Genomic DNA, 17,576 nt, shown 5'->3' with positions numbered 1-17,576 from the left:
GTGTGAGTATGAATGCTTGAGTTTCAATTTGTCCTACTGCGCAACAAAATAAACAAAAGTGCCACAGAAAGTTTTGCTACAAACAAAATTGAGAAAGTTCCGAGGAGTGAGCACTATTTCACCTGTAACTGACCCAAACCTCATTGGTCTGTGCTCAGCTGAAATGTGGTGTCTCGCCTCTGGCAGTAAAACTAATACTTCCACTCAGTTAAGGAAAATAGAAAATACTTTTTGTTTATTGTACATTACCTCGTGATGTTGATCGTCCTGACCTGTTTTCCGTGTGTGATAATAATTCATGCACACATCCCCATTTTGTGTTAAATGCCTTCCAGCAGTGCAGAAAAGTGCTTCATGATTGACTGGATATGTATTTGCTGCTGCACCTGTTTTACGTTATGCACAATTTGGTGCATTGCACTTAGAAAAATGAAGCTTACTTACTGTACCCAGCCTCTCACCCAATGTCATCTGGGATTGGCTCCAGTTCCTTCAAAGGATAAACAGTATAGATAATGGAGGAGTGGATTATTGCCTACACCACGTGCTTTGCTGTAACAGCCCTTCCATCCATCCATTAGTTATACCACTTATCCTTTGATGATAGTAATGGAGCAAATCCCAGTTTACACTGGCCAAGAGCAGGTGTTTGCTGGTGTTTCAGCCCCTGCTGGAGCCAATCCCAGCTAACATAGGGCAAAAGGTGGGGTACACCATGGACAGGTCGCCAGTCCATCGTGGGGTTAACATACAGAGACAGCTACATTCACAACTATATTAAACTGAGAGTGTCGGGTTAACTGATTCACCAAACTGCATGTTATCGACTGTGGGAGGAAGCCAGAGTAACCGTAGATTACATTATTACATGTCATTTAGCAGACGCTTTTATCCAAAGCGACTTACAATAAGTGCATTTAAACATTTGGGTACAAATAAGAGCTAGAAGTAAGTAAGAGCTTCAAGTAAATCAAACTATGAAGTGCTAGTCATAAGTGCGATATATATATATATATATACATATATATATATATATATATTTTTTTTTTTTGTCGTCGTCGTCGTAGAGTCGGAAGAAATGTGTTTTTAGTCGGCGGCGGAAGATGTGGAGGCTTTCCGCTGTCCGGATGTCGATGGGGAGCTCGTTCCACCATTTGGGAGCGAGGACAGTGAACAGTCTCGAGTTCCGTAGAGTACCCACGCGGGGAGAACACGCAAACTCCTCACAGAAAGTCCCTCAGTTCTTCTTGCCATGAGGCAAGAGTGCTAGCCACTGTACCACCACATTACCTGAATGACTGAATTTCTTGTAGTGCTATTAATTGACAATGCTGTCAATAATCACCTTAGGGGTCATGTGAGAAGGCACATGACATTTTTGACTTATTTTCTGTCTAAAATGTATTTGTCTTAATTGTATTTAAATTGAACACTCTAAATTGACTGTAGAGAGACAACAAACAATTAGGAGACACCAGTTAACACAGAGAAGATCTTGGTCAAAGTCAGACAGATTTAAACCCTCAATCCCACTGCTGTGTCTGTGTGCCATCCACTACATCCCAGTTTAATACTTTGCTTTGCAATGACACATCACAGCAAAAACAGGTTCTTAATAATCATTTTTACTTTATTTTAAAGGAATAAATATTCTCATGAATCAATATGATTCTCTTTACAAGTGAACTTTCAAATGGCAGAGGATATTTTAAACATGCTTGTTTGCCTGCACCAAGGGCAACCAACCACTGGTCCTCTATTTTTCGGTGCATCTATTACACACTGAAATGGTCTGGTATGAAAATAATTAATATACCAGAATGTAACTGCTCAATTAAACCATTATTATATGATAGGGTTATGCATGTAGCTGCACTAATCAGTGAGGAGACCTAATACCAATTTTTATTCCACAGCACTTTAAGTTTGTTGTTTTGACCGAAACTGTTCTGGGAGCAGTGTAAGTTTTAGTTAGCAGGGATTATTATCCAGGAGCAACCTGTTGATTTTAAGCATTGGTATATGTGCATGATTTCAACATTTGTCATTTTCTTATGACTCATGTTTCTCTCAACAAAAATACCAGCTGTAATAGCAATAATAAATGGTAATAACAGCACTTTGATCTACTTAAAGCACACAATCACATCATACTTTATATCCTTCCTGTGCTGACACAAAAACAGCAGGGGAGGTATGTTGTTACACAGCTCCACGCTTTACCCAAATTGCAGAATCGGAACAACTTTAATTTCAGTGCCAGTGACAACATTGGAAAGTAAAATGTCCTTCAGAAAGGCTCTTTGGGCCCTTCTTTCAGCCTCCTTTTCATTTCCCGTGCATGCTGCACGCTGCGCTCCCGCTTCTCCAGACGCTGTTGAATGGTAAGAAAAACAAAGAAAACATAACTGACATGAAATAAACAACAACAGTGAAGGTCAGTTGTCTGAGCACTTGCTGTGTCTTACTAAGAAAGGACAAAAATAAACAGTACCTCTTTTTTCAAGCAAAGACGCATAGCGCGGTCCACATCGTTACACTCGCCAAAGAACTTCAGGACGTTGTGCTGAGGATAGCATGAAACAAGAATTACACCGAGTGATTGACTGTACAAAGCGCACAGCAGTGGCGACGACTTTGGGAGTGACGTACCTCTTTGTGACACTGCTTTAGACGAGCGACTAGCTCATTGCACTCAGCTGTGTGCAGGTGAGGTGACAGGTCAGGATGCATTCTGAGTTAAGGTTTAACTGAACCACTGCAGCTGCAGGGAAAAAGCCACAAACAAAAGGAGCACTGATTTGACTGGTACTGTGTTAGTAATAATGGTCGTAACGCATGCGACTGGTTAGTCGCAGGTTTGGAAACACGTGGAACAGAATCATAGTTAGGAGATACTGAATTCTCAAGATAGTTATACTTTTTCCTGCATAAGAAAGAATATACTGGCTGAACGGCAGCTATATATTAAAAGTAATTATTCATTTAATACCTTTCACACATATAACAAATAGAAGGCACAATAAAAGTTTTACTATTTGATTAATGTATCACTAAATGCATAGCTATTGTGTAAAATGCTCATAGAATTATTATTATACATTATTATTATAATGGTCAATACGCAACTTTGTACGGCATCACAAAACATGTTATCCACATATTTGAGATATTTAACTATTTATCACCTTACACTAGCCTGTTGATTTGTGTTCCCACTATTGAATTGAAAGTGTTTTCAGTATTACTTAATAATACATATGATATTTATCATCACTAAGTCAAGGACATGTCTGCTAAAGGATACTCATGCCTCCCCATCCCTCTCCTTCCTGAGCTGTCATTGTGAGGATTGAATTAACTCTTCCAATGGACGAGGACACTTAAACCTACAGAGACAGAGACAGGGGGATGTGCAATACAGTAAACAAATGCAAGACAATGATCCACGTCCACACTGAATCTTCTGGACCCATTTGAACAATACACAACTGACCAGAATACTGGCTCGTGAGAGCTCACTTGAATGGACTGTGGGGTGTGTAACTTTACAGCTAAGCTGAGTTTAGACACTGTTTTGAAACGTAAGTGTCGGGTTATATGCATTGTATGAATGTATAATTGTTCAACACAAGTTGTTTTGTACTGCTGTGGTGTCCTTACCAGGAGGAAGGACGTCACCTCGGTGAAATGTCACGTTAGCTAACCGCAAGGCCTAAGACACCGTTAGCATAGATCCATTTAACCCCGGAAGAACTACAAGGTACCTTCTTTTCTTCTATTCCGTTCAGTAACGAAGAATGTTTCTATAAAGTCTCGACAGTTCCCACTTCATTAGTTGTATTGACGCGAACCTCACCTTAGACACAACACGGAACAGAGGACATGCTGCCTTAAGCAACACAAGACAGCGCACAAGGTATTTGAGTGACATTCATCGGTAACGAATCAGCGCCCACCTTTTTCTAAATTGTCCAATGGCGTGTGTCCAAAGGCGGGACTTGAGATGGCGGAGGTTTTAAGGACATCCAAGATCATTCCCCTCAACGTACGTCCGTATTCGCTTTTTGTTGACCACTAAAACATGCATTCGACATTTTTTTACACTAAATATTTACCAGAAACTAAGAAATATAAGTATGTCATGCATTTCTTTCAAATATATGTAGAGGTAGAAGCCGAAACGGAGAAAAACGTATTATTTACATAATTTCAATACCACCCCAACTCAGCTGGGGGCGCTAAAGAAAATCAAGTTCCATTTTTGGCTGCATCTGATTGGTTGATTCGTGTAGCTGAATGGTCGACGGTTTGTTTGACTTTTTCGATCTGTACCGTATATTGTGTACGTTGCTGTTAGGGAACGGTCGGCCACTACATAATATAGAATTCGACGTCAGTGCGGGGAAGTATGGACGACCCTTCTCAGCGTTTACTGCGGCAACTTCTACGACGAATACCGGCTGGAAATTTAAAAACAACACTGGAAAAGTGGGGGCGCTTGACGGCGGCACAGTGGCGGACCATCGACTTTACGCAGACAAAGTCGTCGATCGTGCAAATGCTCGCTCTCTGCGCGGTGCGTGATACTTTTGTGTGAACCTGACTTTGTTGTGTGATATTAGTTGTATAATACTAGCAATTTGCTGAGTAACAGGCGGAAAGTGTGTTTATTTATTGAACCATGGGTTGCTCTTTGGTCGTGGAAGACAACGCTGACAACACAAACATGCCACGTTAACCACACGTAAATGGATTTTAAGTCATGTTTGAGTGACTTTTTCTTTTCTCTTTAACTTCACTACTGTTGTTTTTGTCTTCACAGGAAAATGAGTTCACTATGAAGCATATCACAGAACTTGAAATGATGTGTAAGTCACGTGTATGTGTTGTTTTGCTTTAAATAATCACACCACCATGCCTACAGCCCATGAATGATTTGTGTCACTTTGCTTTATTTATCGTTTAAGATGTCATTGACAATCCAAACAAGGGAATGTGGTATGCTTTCCAGCTCATTGACCCTGAAGGTATGTAAAAATAAAAACTAGAGAAAGCACTTAGACAGCCTAACTCTCATCTGTGCATTTAAGGTGTTTTCTGGTTGGGATATTTTCATAGTGTCTTGGTCATCATATAGTTTACATTGTATTGTTTATCAAATTCAGCACATTGTATGGTAATGTAACCCTTATTGTGTTTTGGTACACAATTCTAAATGGAACACATTTTACCCTTTTTGCCTGTTTTTAATGTTTAACACAATGCTATATCTTCCAGCTGATTCTCAATCTTTGGAGCTGACACAGTTCAAGGAGCAATTTAAGTCTCACCTCTGTGAGCTTGTAAGACATGTAAGTCAGATAGTTCTCGTCACTCACATTTTATTTTCAGTGCATCATTAAAAGATGTAATTGCCTTCTGTTGTTTAGCATCCAGAATTAAAGGTCTACTTTTTGCACTGCATTCAAGGTGTCTGTCAAAATCAAAAAGCACACAGACGAAGCTGTATGGATTCGGATTGCGTGGGGAGATAGCTACTCAAGGCCCAATCACCTGAAACCGACGTACATTGTTCACCATCTTCAAACCCCTTATGTCTTTGTGACTGGCCTATCACCAAAACAAAGGCCCCTAGTATCCCAGGTAAGGAATTTTATGTTAAAGTGATATATATATATATATATGTACAGTATGTGTATATATATATGTGTGTGTGTGTGTGTGTATATGTGTGTATATATATATATATATATATATATATATATATACATATATATATATATATATATATATATATACATATTTAATTTATTTGTTTTGTATCCCTCTCTAATAGAGTTATGTTGTTTACAGGCATTGGTGCTTTCATCCAGATATCATGCCATCAAGGCAGCTAACCTCAGTGGGCGAAATCTCACTGCCATCAGGGACCTGCTGATGAAGCAATATCAACAGGTAAAAAAAAAAATTTCTGATCATGTAAATATTGTCAGTGTTGTGGTTTGGAGTGGGTTGTTTCTCACTGGGGATAAATGCAATGTGGATTTGATGAAGAAGCTCCCTGGGGTCTGGGAGATGGTGGAAATTTGAAATGTGATAAAGAACTGTGGAGGGCAGCATGACTCCTCGGTGTACAGCCGGTTGGAAATAATTAGAAGACTCTCACTTTTGAAAACATAGTTACAGTTAGACTGGCCTGGCTCGCATTAAATTTGCAGTTATAGTCTTCCAACAAATAGCGTTTATATCATTGTATAATGTTTGAAATAGATGTAGTTGCTGTAATATGATGTTCCAGATTTGAGTGCATATATGAAACTTATCTCTGACCGTAGTTATTTTTATAAGACGGAGATGAAAGAAACGTATGCATGCAAAATGACACAGTTTCACACTGATGCTAGGTATATATGTATTTGATGTTTCCCTAATGTGATGTATCACTTTATTTAACACTAATAACAAAAGTTTCAGTTAAGCTAGAATTGAATCACAAAAGGGAGATTTAAAGATTTATCATTAAGACGACTTTACAGTAAATCACTTCACATTACATTATATCAATAAATATCAGTTATTTTGCAGAAGCAGCCTCTGGTCATGTTTCACCTTTGCACTAGAATTGTCATTATAGCACCTGTTGTGGACAAGAAATCAAAGTCAAAGCAGCTACTTTACAAATAGCAGCCTTTAGTCAAGTGTCAACTAATCACAGCCCCAACTGTAGGTTTTCTAATGCAAAATATCTGTGGAAGCCAGTTCGTTAATCGTAATTAACTGATGATTTGTTTCTTTTTTTTGACATTTTTTTTCGTTGTTACTAGGTGTTTCCCACAAGGTTTCCCAGCCCCCTTTCAGAAAGGAATCAATCAGTCTCAAGTATGTTTATCAAATCAGACCAACACTACATAAACTTAATCTTCAATTTAAGGAAATTCTACAGTCATTTTTATTCTTTTTATTCATTCAGCTTAATTTGTATTTATAGACCCACAGATAGAAAGAGAACACGCTGGACACAAAGAAAACAGACTTCAGATGGCATCTGAGACCTTCGGTGATGGAATGTTACCTCAACTACAGTCATCAGTTTACAAGGTACCCTGTCTGAGTTTAAATTGCTGTGTTGAGTAAAAGTTTAAGGGTCGCTGAATATCAGAATCTAAAGAAAATAAGTCACAAGTTGCTCTCTTCCTATATACCAACATGCAAATGTGAGCGTCTGAATAATTTTTGTGTTTGTTTCCTCAGCTGGAGACAAAATTCAGAGACCGTGCCAACCAGACCATGACAGAGCGGGAGGAGCCTTTCAAATGTGTTGTCAAATTTGCAAGCACCAACCTCTTGGAGTCACTTAAACTCTGTGTATCCTCAGGTACCATGAATTTGTTTGTCTCAGGAAGCTAAAAACCCAATTTGTATCCTCAGAAGTCATTTGAAAAAGTATAAACTTGCAATTACATATGTTGACCACAAGATGGCACATACACCCTATAGGACAGGGGTCACCAACCTTTTTGAGACCGAGAGCTACCTGAAGGGTAGAGAATAATATGGAGGGCTACCATATTAACATTTTATGCAATTTACCATTTAAATGATGAATATTATGCATTCAATTGCATACACACTAAATCCAGTGCTTACTCCTAGTGATTATCACAGTTTTTATAAACAATATCAGGACATTTTACTCAGTGATCATATGGATACATGCAAGTGAGGTGAGGTGAAGTGAAATGAGCCCACGGGCACCTCGTTGGTTGCTCGCGGGCTACCAAGTGCCCGCGGGCACCACGTTGGTGACCACTGCTATAGGAAATACTGGGTGCATTCCAGGCATACTCACCTCTTTGCTCCTGAACCTGTCTTCATACTTTTCAACCATTCAGTACAGACTATGACTATAAATAATCTTAGTTCATGGAGAACTTGTACTTTCATTCACTAGTGTAGATGGAACTAGCAGCCAACAAGTAGAGAGCAAGACATTTTTTTTAATTGCCAATACCAAACAATGTTAGAAAGCTGATTAGTACAGTTTACTGACATGAAAATGTTACATAATGGATGATTGGCCAATACATTCATCAAATAGCAGTATACATTTGAATTTTTCCATGTACAAATAACAGCATTAACACTGAAATATAAGGATTAACTCAGCACCACATATATGCAGCACTGCACAAACACAGTCAATCACTGTCAAGATGTCACATATCGCTCCCCACTGGACTGTCAAAACTTTATGACGTCCATAAAGTTTGCTGGCAGATGTCGGTGTAACTATTTGGTTTAGCCATGGTTGACAGTAAACTGAATAAAGTTGACAATAATTAACAAACTTCAGCCCTCATCAGACAGATCTCTATTAGTTTTTATTCATAATGGCTACATGTCCACAAACATTTTGTGTGTTATGTTGCCAAAAAACTGATTCGAAATTGTGTCTGTCATAAATAATTGTGATTAGTTTTCAGCTGAACTAACTGTGTATCTTTATATTTCACAGGAATTGCATCCACTCCTGTGACCCCACTGCTCTCATCTATTCCTCTAAAAGGAAGAAACTATTTTGTCATCACAGATAATGGCCCTGCTCCCTCCTCACAAATGCCCCTATCGCAGAACTGACGGTGATGAACACTTGATTTAAAGGCACTGTGTGGCCTGTTCTTACTTTTTTAATTTTATCTTGAACCTGCGGCTCCTGAAGAGTCATGGCTTTATACATTTTAGTATCACCTTGTCCTTTCTTTACGCTCTTGTAAATATATTAGTGTTGTGCAATAAATTCTTTTTTTATCATCTTTTCTTCCTGTTTAAATTATATCCTCTACTCTAAGGTGACTCCACTCTTCCCCAAAGGTCTTACCATCTCTCACTTTTCACTGTTGTCTTTCTGTAGCAACTCACTATTTGCCAAGATTTTACCATGAGACTTTTGCATCATGTTATGTTGTCATCTTCTTTCTATGTTCGAAACATGTAACAAGTCAAAGCTGTTGGTATAAAATGATAAGCTCATTTATTCAATAATGCACACTGCAGCTGTTTTTTCGCAGTCGCTGGCTGTGGTGTTCTTGCTCTTTCAGGTTATATTTTGAAACATTTTTGTCACTATTACTTATTAAGACCCTGCAATATGGAAAAATGTGGATTCACCTTTTAAACAACATGAATCAAAATCGGTATGCTTACTCGCATTGGAAGACTTATTGGTTTGTTTTGCCCATAATGATGGAAGATGTTTAGTAAAAATAGCTTTTAACTTCACTACTTGTTTTTAAAGTGGATAAATAGCTGGTTGGGCTAAAATCACAGGTTATCAAACAAATTAGTGTGTACCTATTGTGATGTTTGGATCACCATCATCTTTTTTTTTTCTACCATAGGTCAGAACTTGCTTTACCTGAAAATTAAATATGTTCTTTAAATGTTTAATTATATTAATAATACATTTATTTATAAAGCATTTTTTTTGGAAAGCGCTTTACAGTAAACAAATAATAACAATGAAATAAAATACACACAATGCAGAAGTAAAAAATACTAAGCGCTAATTAAATTACAGACACAAACCGCAGTTGTAAAACAGGAAAATATTAAAATGACATCAAGAAAGGCCAACATACTTAGATCGTTTCGATTTAAGTGTGTTGTTCCAAACAGACAAACGTCGACAAACCGTCGAATACTTTCTTCTATGTGGAGGAAATAACGATATTAGGGGTTAAATGTCTTCTGTGATCATAAACGACCTGAAAAACTTTTATTTTATAAAACGGAAACGTAGTCGGTACACCGGATATTACGTAACTGCTCTCGTCGCCCTCCTGCGCGTGAGGCATGCTGTCAACACAGTAACATGGCTACCTCTGCTGCAGGGAAGGCGAGTAGCAGAGATGCGGCTGTTGCAGACAGTCCGAAACACCACGAAGACTCTCCGTCGCAGTCACGGGAAATATTAAAGCCCACAATCACGGAGCTGACCAAAGAAGTGAGGACGAACATCCTCTGCACCGTGAAGGGATGTGGCAAGATTCTTCCCAACACACCTGCACTCAACATGCATCTGGTGAAGTCTCATAGAATAAAGGTAAACGCCGACTCAGTCTGGAATTGTGTTTGTAGGGGCTAACTGCAATGCTAACTTGGCTAAATGTCCGAAAACGCAAGTCATCCATAATAAGTCAGAGAAAACTAACGTAGCATTGACGCTTAGTGGAAAACGTACCTATGGTCAGTTTAGCGTAAAGTATACGCAGCTGGTTCTAAATGTGCGTGAATCACCGTGACGTGTAGTTAAGTTTACCTTTAGCCAGCTAGCTTCATTATAGTCATCAAGTGTTATCATAAACATGTGATTATTGATCATTTGTACAGTTTCTTTATAAATAGTTGAAGGCGGGGGTGTGGCGAGTGTCACATTTCATACAGGATATCAGGAACACTGTTGATGGATACATAGCTTGTTATCAATAATAAAGGGTCATGTGACATGTGGACTACCTGACCCTGGTTCTCATGTCCTCACTGGATTCAACTGAGGTTTTTTGGTGGGACGCAGTAATTCACTGTCTCCACTCAATGAATGGGGTTCTGTGGTTGGAAAGGCTGCCTTTTGTCCTGCAGCAGACTGAGCTCTTTGTTAAAAAAATAGGTGAATGTGAGAATTTGAATGAGCTCTCTCAGAAATTGGGATCAACGAGGATAACACTTAAAGTCCCAAGTCGGTGGTTACACCAGACTGACTGAGGCACAATCAGGGAGATCTTTTAACTTCAAAGATCCAGTGTGTAACATTCAGGATGACAGAAATGGTCAGTTGCACATTTGTTGTAACATTTAAAATAGAAATCTAATAGCCTTAGATCAAGCCTTTAATGTACTTGGATGAGGTATTGCTCATTAGAGGCTGCTGAAGATGTCTTTCTGACATCTACAAGTGCAGTTGCTACTGATTCAATGACATTTGGAGAACTATGACCCAGCTTAATGAGAATATACTAAGTCCTAAGAAGAATGACATCCTTTCTTGTGTGTGAAGGTCATCGTTGTTCCCTGACGTTCATGGAAAAGAGAGCAGTGAGTGGAGAAGTCCTGATTGTTACAGTCTTCAGGGTCTCCATTAGCTTTCACAAATTCTTACATAATGGAACTTTAAGTCAATAGTCTACAAATAGTTTTACACAACTGGTCGAAACAAACCATCAGGGAAAAGGGGAAACCTTTGACCCCAACATTTAGTGCCTACCCATTGTTTGTCATGTGAAAATAATTGAGTCAGTTGTGTTGAATTTTCTATTCTGCAAGTACACCACAGTTCATGCTTTGGCTACAAAGTGAGAGGAGGTAGCCAGTGGTGGTGATTCAGTGAAAGTCTTTGAGCCTAAAGCCACAGATGGCGCATCCATCCCTCCATCTATAATATATGCCGTTTGTGCTTTGAACGTAGCAGGGGAACTGGAGCCAAATTCCACTTGAAGATGGGCAAGAGGCAGGTTACACTCTGCACGGGTCTCCAGCCCAACAGACAGAGACGAACAACATGCTCACATTCTCACCTACAGTGAATTTAAACTCTAACCCCCTTCTCCTACTGCACAGAGGAGAGGTTATTCCTTATTCACCACCGAGCAATAATAATAATCCAGTTGACATGCTGCAAGAATGTGGAACACAGCATCTGTTTTTTATTTCCTACACCTTCACAACGCTGTTGTTTTTCTTGCAGTAATGTATTTTCTGATCAGTTATTGTAAGTGGGTGGCTGCTTCCCTATGAATACTGCTTGTATTTTGTATTTCTTTTTCATTTTAGCTTGCACACTCCATTTCCTTTCATAAGGCTAATGCATCTGTTTTGACTTTAGTCTGACTTCTATTCACAACACCTTCCTTAACAGCCAGTTTAGAGAAGATTACCATGATAGCATGATCACCATGTAGTGCAGTCTCCACCCCCAAAGAGAGAGATGAGCCACTTTAGAAGCTGCGTGGACTGACCTTGCTGTTATAAAAACACTGCTCTGTTTCACATTCAACCCACAACCACATGATGCAGCTGAAGTAAACTGCAAGCACATTTATTGTTGGCAAGATATGTATATTATTATGAGAAACCACAAGAGGGTTTATGTGCTTCACATGTTCTGCCCTCTACACTGTTACATCATATGGATGTGACCTTGACTGCTGTAAGGCTTAAGCATTAATGTCTGTTATGGACTGTGATGGTGATGTTTACGTACACACATACATTTAATGTAGGCGAAGATTTCTTTAAAAAGAACCAAACTACTCATTAGAAAAATACAATATTTAACTTAAATTATATTTTTTTTTCTGGGTTAAGAAAGTTAGTCTATGCATAACCATCACTTTAATTTTGTAGTCCCGATAATACCTCTGTGAATGTGCCTCTTTTGGTTGTTTTTTTAACACTTATATAACTAAGTATATACTGATGCACACATTTCACATGTAAACATTGCCTTTTTCTCTCATCGTTGATCTCAGGATGGAATTGTCAATCCCACGGTCAGAAAGGACATGAAAGGCTCTCAGAAACTTTACTGCTGTCCCATTGAGGGCTGTCCCAGAGGGCCTAACAGACCCTTCTCCCAGTTCTCCCTGGTAAAACAAGTAAGTCTTACTGTGCTACGTAACGCAGTCGGTGAAGTAAGACGATTAGGCCGGAAATTATTTTACAGTTAATGTAATTATTAATGCTGCCATGTGCCCTGTGTTTAACTGTAGCACTTTATGAAGATGCACGCAGAAAAGAAACACAAGTGCTCCAAGTGCAACAATGGCTACAGTACAGAGTGGGACCTAAAGAGGCACATTGAGGACTGTGGGAAAACCTACCATTGCTCATGTGGTTGCCCCTACGCCAGCAGGGCTGCTCTGCTCTCGCATATCTACAGGACGGGACATGAGATACCATCTGAACACAGGCATGTACACACATAAGCCAAATAAACTTTGTGCCGAGTATTTGTTTTGGGTTTGGCAAAACATTAACTCAGTCGGTGTCTGTGTTGTTCCTTTACAGGATTCCTCCGGTAAAGAAGCGAAAGATGGAGAGACTGTTGAGTGCTTCAGAAAAGGTTAAGACAAATGAGTCAACCTGTCAGATGATGCCCACGACTATTGAGCTCACAGAGCTGGCTCCCCCTTCTCATATAGCTCTTCACATCCCAGATTCAGCATATCAGAGCCTCAACCCCCGTAAGAGCCTGCAGAAGTTGCTCTTACCAAAGCCTAAAATGGCATTGGTCAGCGTTCCAGTGATGCAGTTTGCCCAGCTGCCTGTCCTCCTTCCATCTACAGAGAGTGGTGCCCTGCGGTCTGTGGTGCTGGCAGTAGACAGCCAAGGATCTGTCAGCACCCTTCACCTTTTACCACAAGCCACAGGAGCTGTTGTACCCCAACTTGATACAAACATTCTAGGTTTTAAGGATAGCATGCCAACATCACGCTCTAGCCTCGGGCCGGTTAGTACAGGCGTCCAGGTCAGTCTGGACTCTGCAGGCACAGAGGACTCAACCAGTAGCCCGACAGGACACCGGGGTAGAAGCACGTCCACCAACATTCAGACAGACAAATCATATTTATCTAAAATTCCCACAGGGGTGAGTATTGGGGAGGGACTAGGCTTGTGCTCTGTGGGTGAGTCATCTGTGTCATCGTGCTCCCAAACAGACATTAGTGTGAGTGCTCAAGTTCTCCTCCCGGTCAGTGTCGAAACCCAGACGTTTTCTTCCTCCCAAGCCAAGGTCACATCCTCTATTGGAGCCCAGACAGACAGCCAGTGCCTGAGCCACATTCCTTGTTCCCCCTCATCTGTGCCCCCATTCATAACCAGACAGACACAGACACACTTTGCCATGCCACTTGCTGACGAGAAGGCGCAGGAGCAGGCCATCATGTGCACTGATCTCTTTGGCAGCGACTCCCTGAGTGTCTCCACCCAGACTGCCTTGGATATAGATGACCCCCTTGCGCCTGCAGGAAGCAGCCTGTATGAGGACTCAAAGTCACCAGGTGGTTTGTGTTTTGGCGTTCAGACAGATGAGCTGAACTCGAACAACATGGCCGACAATCAGACCCAAACGATGACCTTGTTAAATGACCTAGAGAACATTCTGTCTGACAGCATGTCAGGCCACCAGGCTCTCACTGAGGCCTCCGCAGCCTGTGGTTCAGCTCTGGGTTCTGTTCAGGAGCAACACAGTGGCATTGACTTTGACTTTGAGGAGTTCCTCAATGCTGTGCATATTCAGACACAGACAGAGGAGAGTGAGCTGGGAGGACTCGGTAGTGACATGCCTCTCGAGTCTCTGGACATCCAGACCCAGACAGACTTCCTCCTGATGGATGAGTTGGACCAAAGCGAGGGACCAAATAGAACCCAAGCCAGCGACCTGGAGCTGTTCGACACTCAAACTCAGACCGATCTCAACTTCCTGTTAAATGCCGGTGGCCAGATGCCGCTGAGCAGCATCCTGCGACATTCAAGCTTTTCTATGAGCACAGAGTCCTCTGACACCGAAACACAGACGGATGTCCCTCCATTTGCCACGAGCCTCTCCGCTCAGACCGCCATCAGTCAGGGAGACCACGCGAGGCTGCTGAACAGCACCGAGACACAGACTGTGACCAGCCAGGCAGAAGGATTGGGGCACCTCTTCCTCACCAGCAATGAAACGCAAACCGTCATGGATGACTTCTTGTCAGCGGACCTCGCTTGGAATATGGAGTCCCACTTCAGCTCTGTGGAAACCCAGACATGTGGAGAGCTCTGTGCTCTCTTTCAGCAGCCCGAGAAGCCCAATAGTTGAAAGCCTCACCTAGCGAAGCTGCCTAAGCTTTTGCGGTACTAGCTTTCTCAAATCTGCCTCTTCCTGTAAGAGGAGTCGGTCCACGCTCTCTTTTGGCAGATTATAGTCTTAGCAGTGGGTAGTCTGTGAAAATGTCTTTCATCATTCCACTGGGGGCATTCTGTCCAGAGCCTTCCCCGGTACATATCCTACCTGCTCTGCCGCACTTTATTGGCTCAGCGGATGTGGTTTCTCAGCTCCTCTGACAGTTTACATATTTATTTGCACATAAAGAATAATAATAATGTATGTATCTTTTCCTCAATGCCAGTTTACTGCTTTTGTTTTCCGTGTATAACCACTGTGACTGGTCTTACCCAACGACGTAAAATCCACATTTTATCAGTGTTAAAATCTGCACTTAAAGGGATGACTTATTTAGCTGTGTGTGTGTGTGTGGCGTTTAACCTGCATCACAGCACACGGATACTGTATGAACACAGAACACATCTCAACTGTACAGTGTGTGATACTGCACCTTTAATTTATGTTTATGTTTGAAATGTACATATGGCCTTTACTTGGCTTGCAGAACAAACAACAAATTGCATCTCTGAAATGCACCTTTACTCATGAAGATGTGGCACAACTTTGAATTAAATGTTTGCGTTTGTCTCGTCAGTCGTTGAACACACACACTCGCTGAGAATTTGAGTATTTGAGAAGTTAACACTTTTAGGGGATGTCTTTGTAGCTGAGCAGTAAGTTCATGCGAGTAAACATAATCGGGTGTCATTGTCGTTGACTTATTGATTAGCTGGTTGTAAGCGTATACAGTAGCGCCGCTGACGTTGATTACGTGATCCATCCAGTCACTGTACAGAATCACATTTTGGATTAGAACTAGTATTAGCACAGGGCTATTGTATGAACACAACACCTTTGTAATCTGAGCTCCAACCAAGTCAACCGTAGGTTTTCATTGTTTTTTGTCCATTACTGCTGCATTGAATTACCTCATTGAGCACAAGCGCCACACATGGACCATGTTCTGCTAAGGAACACCCGTTAGAGCTGTTTGTAGGACTTGTTTATTTATTAATTCCTTTTATTTTGTTTGTGCCTTAACCCAAGTATTATGTTTTTTCGTTCTGTTACAGGTGACTGATTTTTGCTGCTTTGTGGCAAATTTTACACAAGAATAAGTTTTCTGTGAGCGGCAAGGAAAAAAAAAATAGTTTGCACCATTTTTGGTCTTTGAATTGCATGTTTTATACTTTATTCTATTGTGGCGTTATGATCATTGTTGCATGGATACATTGGAATGTCCCAACTGTTCTCCATAGTACATGTAGAAGGATGTCTGTCCCATGAATATAATGCTGTACAGCATTTAGTTGAAGGAAATGTGTTTGATATGATTGCCGGTGCAATTTGTAGATGTTTGCAGAAACGGAAGAATGTACAGAACATGACACTGTGCCCAAGGGTATAACATGCTCTAATTTTCCTGTGTTAATTATCATTTTTTTGACACTTCATTTCAACATTTCTCATATTGAGATTAGTACTTCTAGTTTGTGGTTGTTGAATATGAATCCAGAGTAGTTGCTCCTTGATGGTTTAGTGGCAGGGGAAAAATAGCCTTACTTACGACTCAATTATGTGTAGTAAAAGCCTCGTCAGTCTCAAGTGTCAGTCACAGTGCTTTATTCTCTCTCTCTCTTAGTGCATGTAGATGAGAATTTGTCTTTAACTGAAGTTAAACTGGAGTTTTCTTGCCTGTACTTGTAGAGTTGACATTTGCCTTGAATAACTGCTAAAGATGCACTACAGATGTTCTGAATAAACTGCAGAAAAACATGTATCACTTCCCTCGTCAGTTAATGTGATCTGTCCATGGCGTTCCCCAGTGTCGACTGGGATCGTCTCCAGCTCCCCCCCAGTGATGCACAAAGGATAAGCAGGATGAATGGATGGCAGGCGGTGTGGAAATCATGGTAGGAAACAACAACTCAAACGACACGACTACATGTTGCCACAGTGACCAAAAAAGTGCCGAAACAATTCATGTACACCAGAGATTCCCCAAAGTTCAGACCCCAGAAAAATCAGTAAAATGCCTCAGGCAAGATCATGTAGTGTTACATTTAAAAGATATTATCGGAATATATTATGGAACATTTAATGTCACAATTCTGACCTTAATTAAAAAAAATGATTAATGAATGCTTGTATAAATCTTATTTGATCCCATTTCTACTTTGAACAAAATAGATTACAGTTTTGGCCTTAATTGCAAAGTCCTGTGTTTGTAAACGCAACATATTAAATTGTGAAAAGCAATATGAGGCGTCATATTTTATTAATGCAACATATTTTTTAATAAATCTTAATTTAGACCAATGTTTTTTTTCTCGTGTGAAACCAGCAACACTATCTTTGGCTGGCTATGCACTCACTTTACCAAACACCCACGAAGAAAGCAGGGGTCGATGAAATCCTGTGTACTATACTGTACTGTAAAAATGGTTTCCATGATCAAACATTATAAACATTTCACTGTGATACATCTGCGTTCTACTAAATCTGAGAACATAAGGAAAATGAAGACAATATTATGAATGGTAAACCGCATTCTGATTGCGGTTGCCCTTACCTTAATGACCTTAAGTAATCATCAGATTAACATGTGAAGTATGCCCTTTTCCAGGGTTATTAGAGCGGTGTAGATACATGTGGA

General features: G+C 40.4%; 3 protein-coding genes across 7 annotated transcripts; 2 read left to right on the top strand and 1 right to left on the bottom strand.

The window, feature by feature from the left end:
- Nucleotides 1-1,609: 1,609 nt before the first annotated feature.
- cmc2 (C-x(9)-C motif containing 2) lies at nucleotides 1,610-3,931 on the bottom strand. 5 transcript variants are annotated; one of them, XM_058629639.1, is made up of 5 exons: nucleotides 3,664-3,931; nucleotides 3,308-3,389; nucleotides 2,653-2,723; nucleotides 2,495-2,566; nucleotides 1,610-2,374 (listed from the first exon to the last, which is right to left on the bottom strand). In XM_058629639.1, the coding sequence occupies exons 2-5, from the start codon at nucleotides 3,342-3,344 to the stop codon at nucleotides 2,291-2,293; spliced, it is 264 nt and encodes an 87-aa protein (XP_058485622.1). In that variant the 5' UTR covers nucleotides 3,345-3,389; nucleotides 3,664-3,931; the 3' UTR covers nucleotides 1,610-2,290. The 5 variants fall into 5 exon arrangements, with proteins under 5 accessions (XP_058485622.1, XP_058485623.1, XP_058485625.1 ...); XM_058629640.1 differs by having other exon boundaries at nucleotides 3,860-3,928; XM_058629642.1 differs by lacking the exon at nucleotides 3,308-3,389 and having other exon boundaries at nucleotides 2,653-2,769; nucleotides 3,664-3,930.
- A 361-nt stretch (nucleotides 3,932-4,292) lies between these two features.
- cenpn (centromere protein N) lies at nucleotides 4,293-8,814 on the top strand. Its single transcript, XM_058629680.1, has 10 exons — nucleotides 4,293-4,579; nucleotides 4,826-4,871; nucleotides 4,971-5,030; nucleotides 5,281-5,354; nucleotides 5,473-5,646; nucleotides 5,857-5,958; nucleotides 6,828-6,882; nucleotides 6,992-7,101; nucleotides 7,255-7,378; nucleotides 8,519-8,814. Exons 1-10 carry the CDS (start codon nucleotides 4,412-4,414, stop codon nucleotides 8,638-8,640), a joined length of 1,035 nt encoding a protein of 344 aa, XP_058485663.1. The 5' UTR covers nucleotides 4,293-4,411; the 3' UTR covers nucleotides 8,641-8,814.
- A 1,025-nt stretch (nucleotides 8,815-9,839) lies between these two features.
- On the top strand, nucleotides 9,840-16,698 carry atmin (ATM interactor). Its single transcript, XM_058630246.1, has 4 exons — nucleotides 9,840-10,105; nucleotides 12,528-12,653; nucleotides 12,768-12,967; nucleotides 13,066-16,698. Exons 1-4 carry the CDS (start codon nucleotides 9,875-9,877, stop codon nucleotides 14,852-14,854), a joined length of 2,346 nt encoding a protein of 781 aa, XP_058486229.1. The 5' UTR covers nucleotides 9,840-9,874; the 3' UTR covers nucleotides 14,855-16,698.
- The last annotated feature ends 878 nt before the right edge of the window (nucleotides 16,699-17,576 follow it).

The sequence above is a fragment of the Solea solea genome, chromosome 5, assembly GCF_958295425.1.
Source record: "Solea solea chromosome 5, fSolSol10.1, whole genome shotgun sequence".
NCBI classification, from domain to species: Eukaryota; Metazoa; Chordata; class Actinopteri; order Pleuronectiformes; family Soleidae; genus Solea; species Solea solea.
Note: the sequence above shows the minus strand (reverse complement) of the source record. Positions and strands in the feature narration are given on the sequence as shown.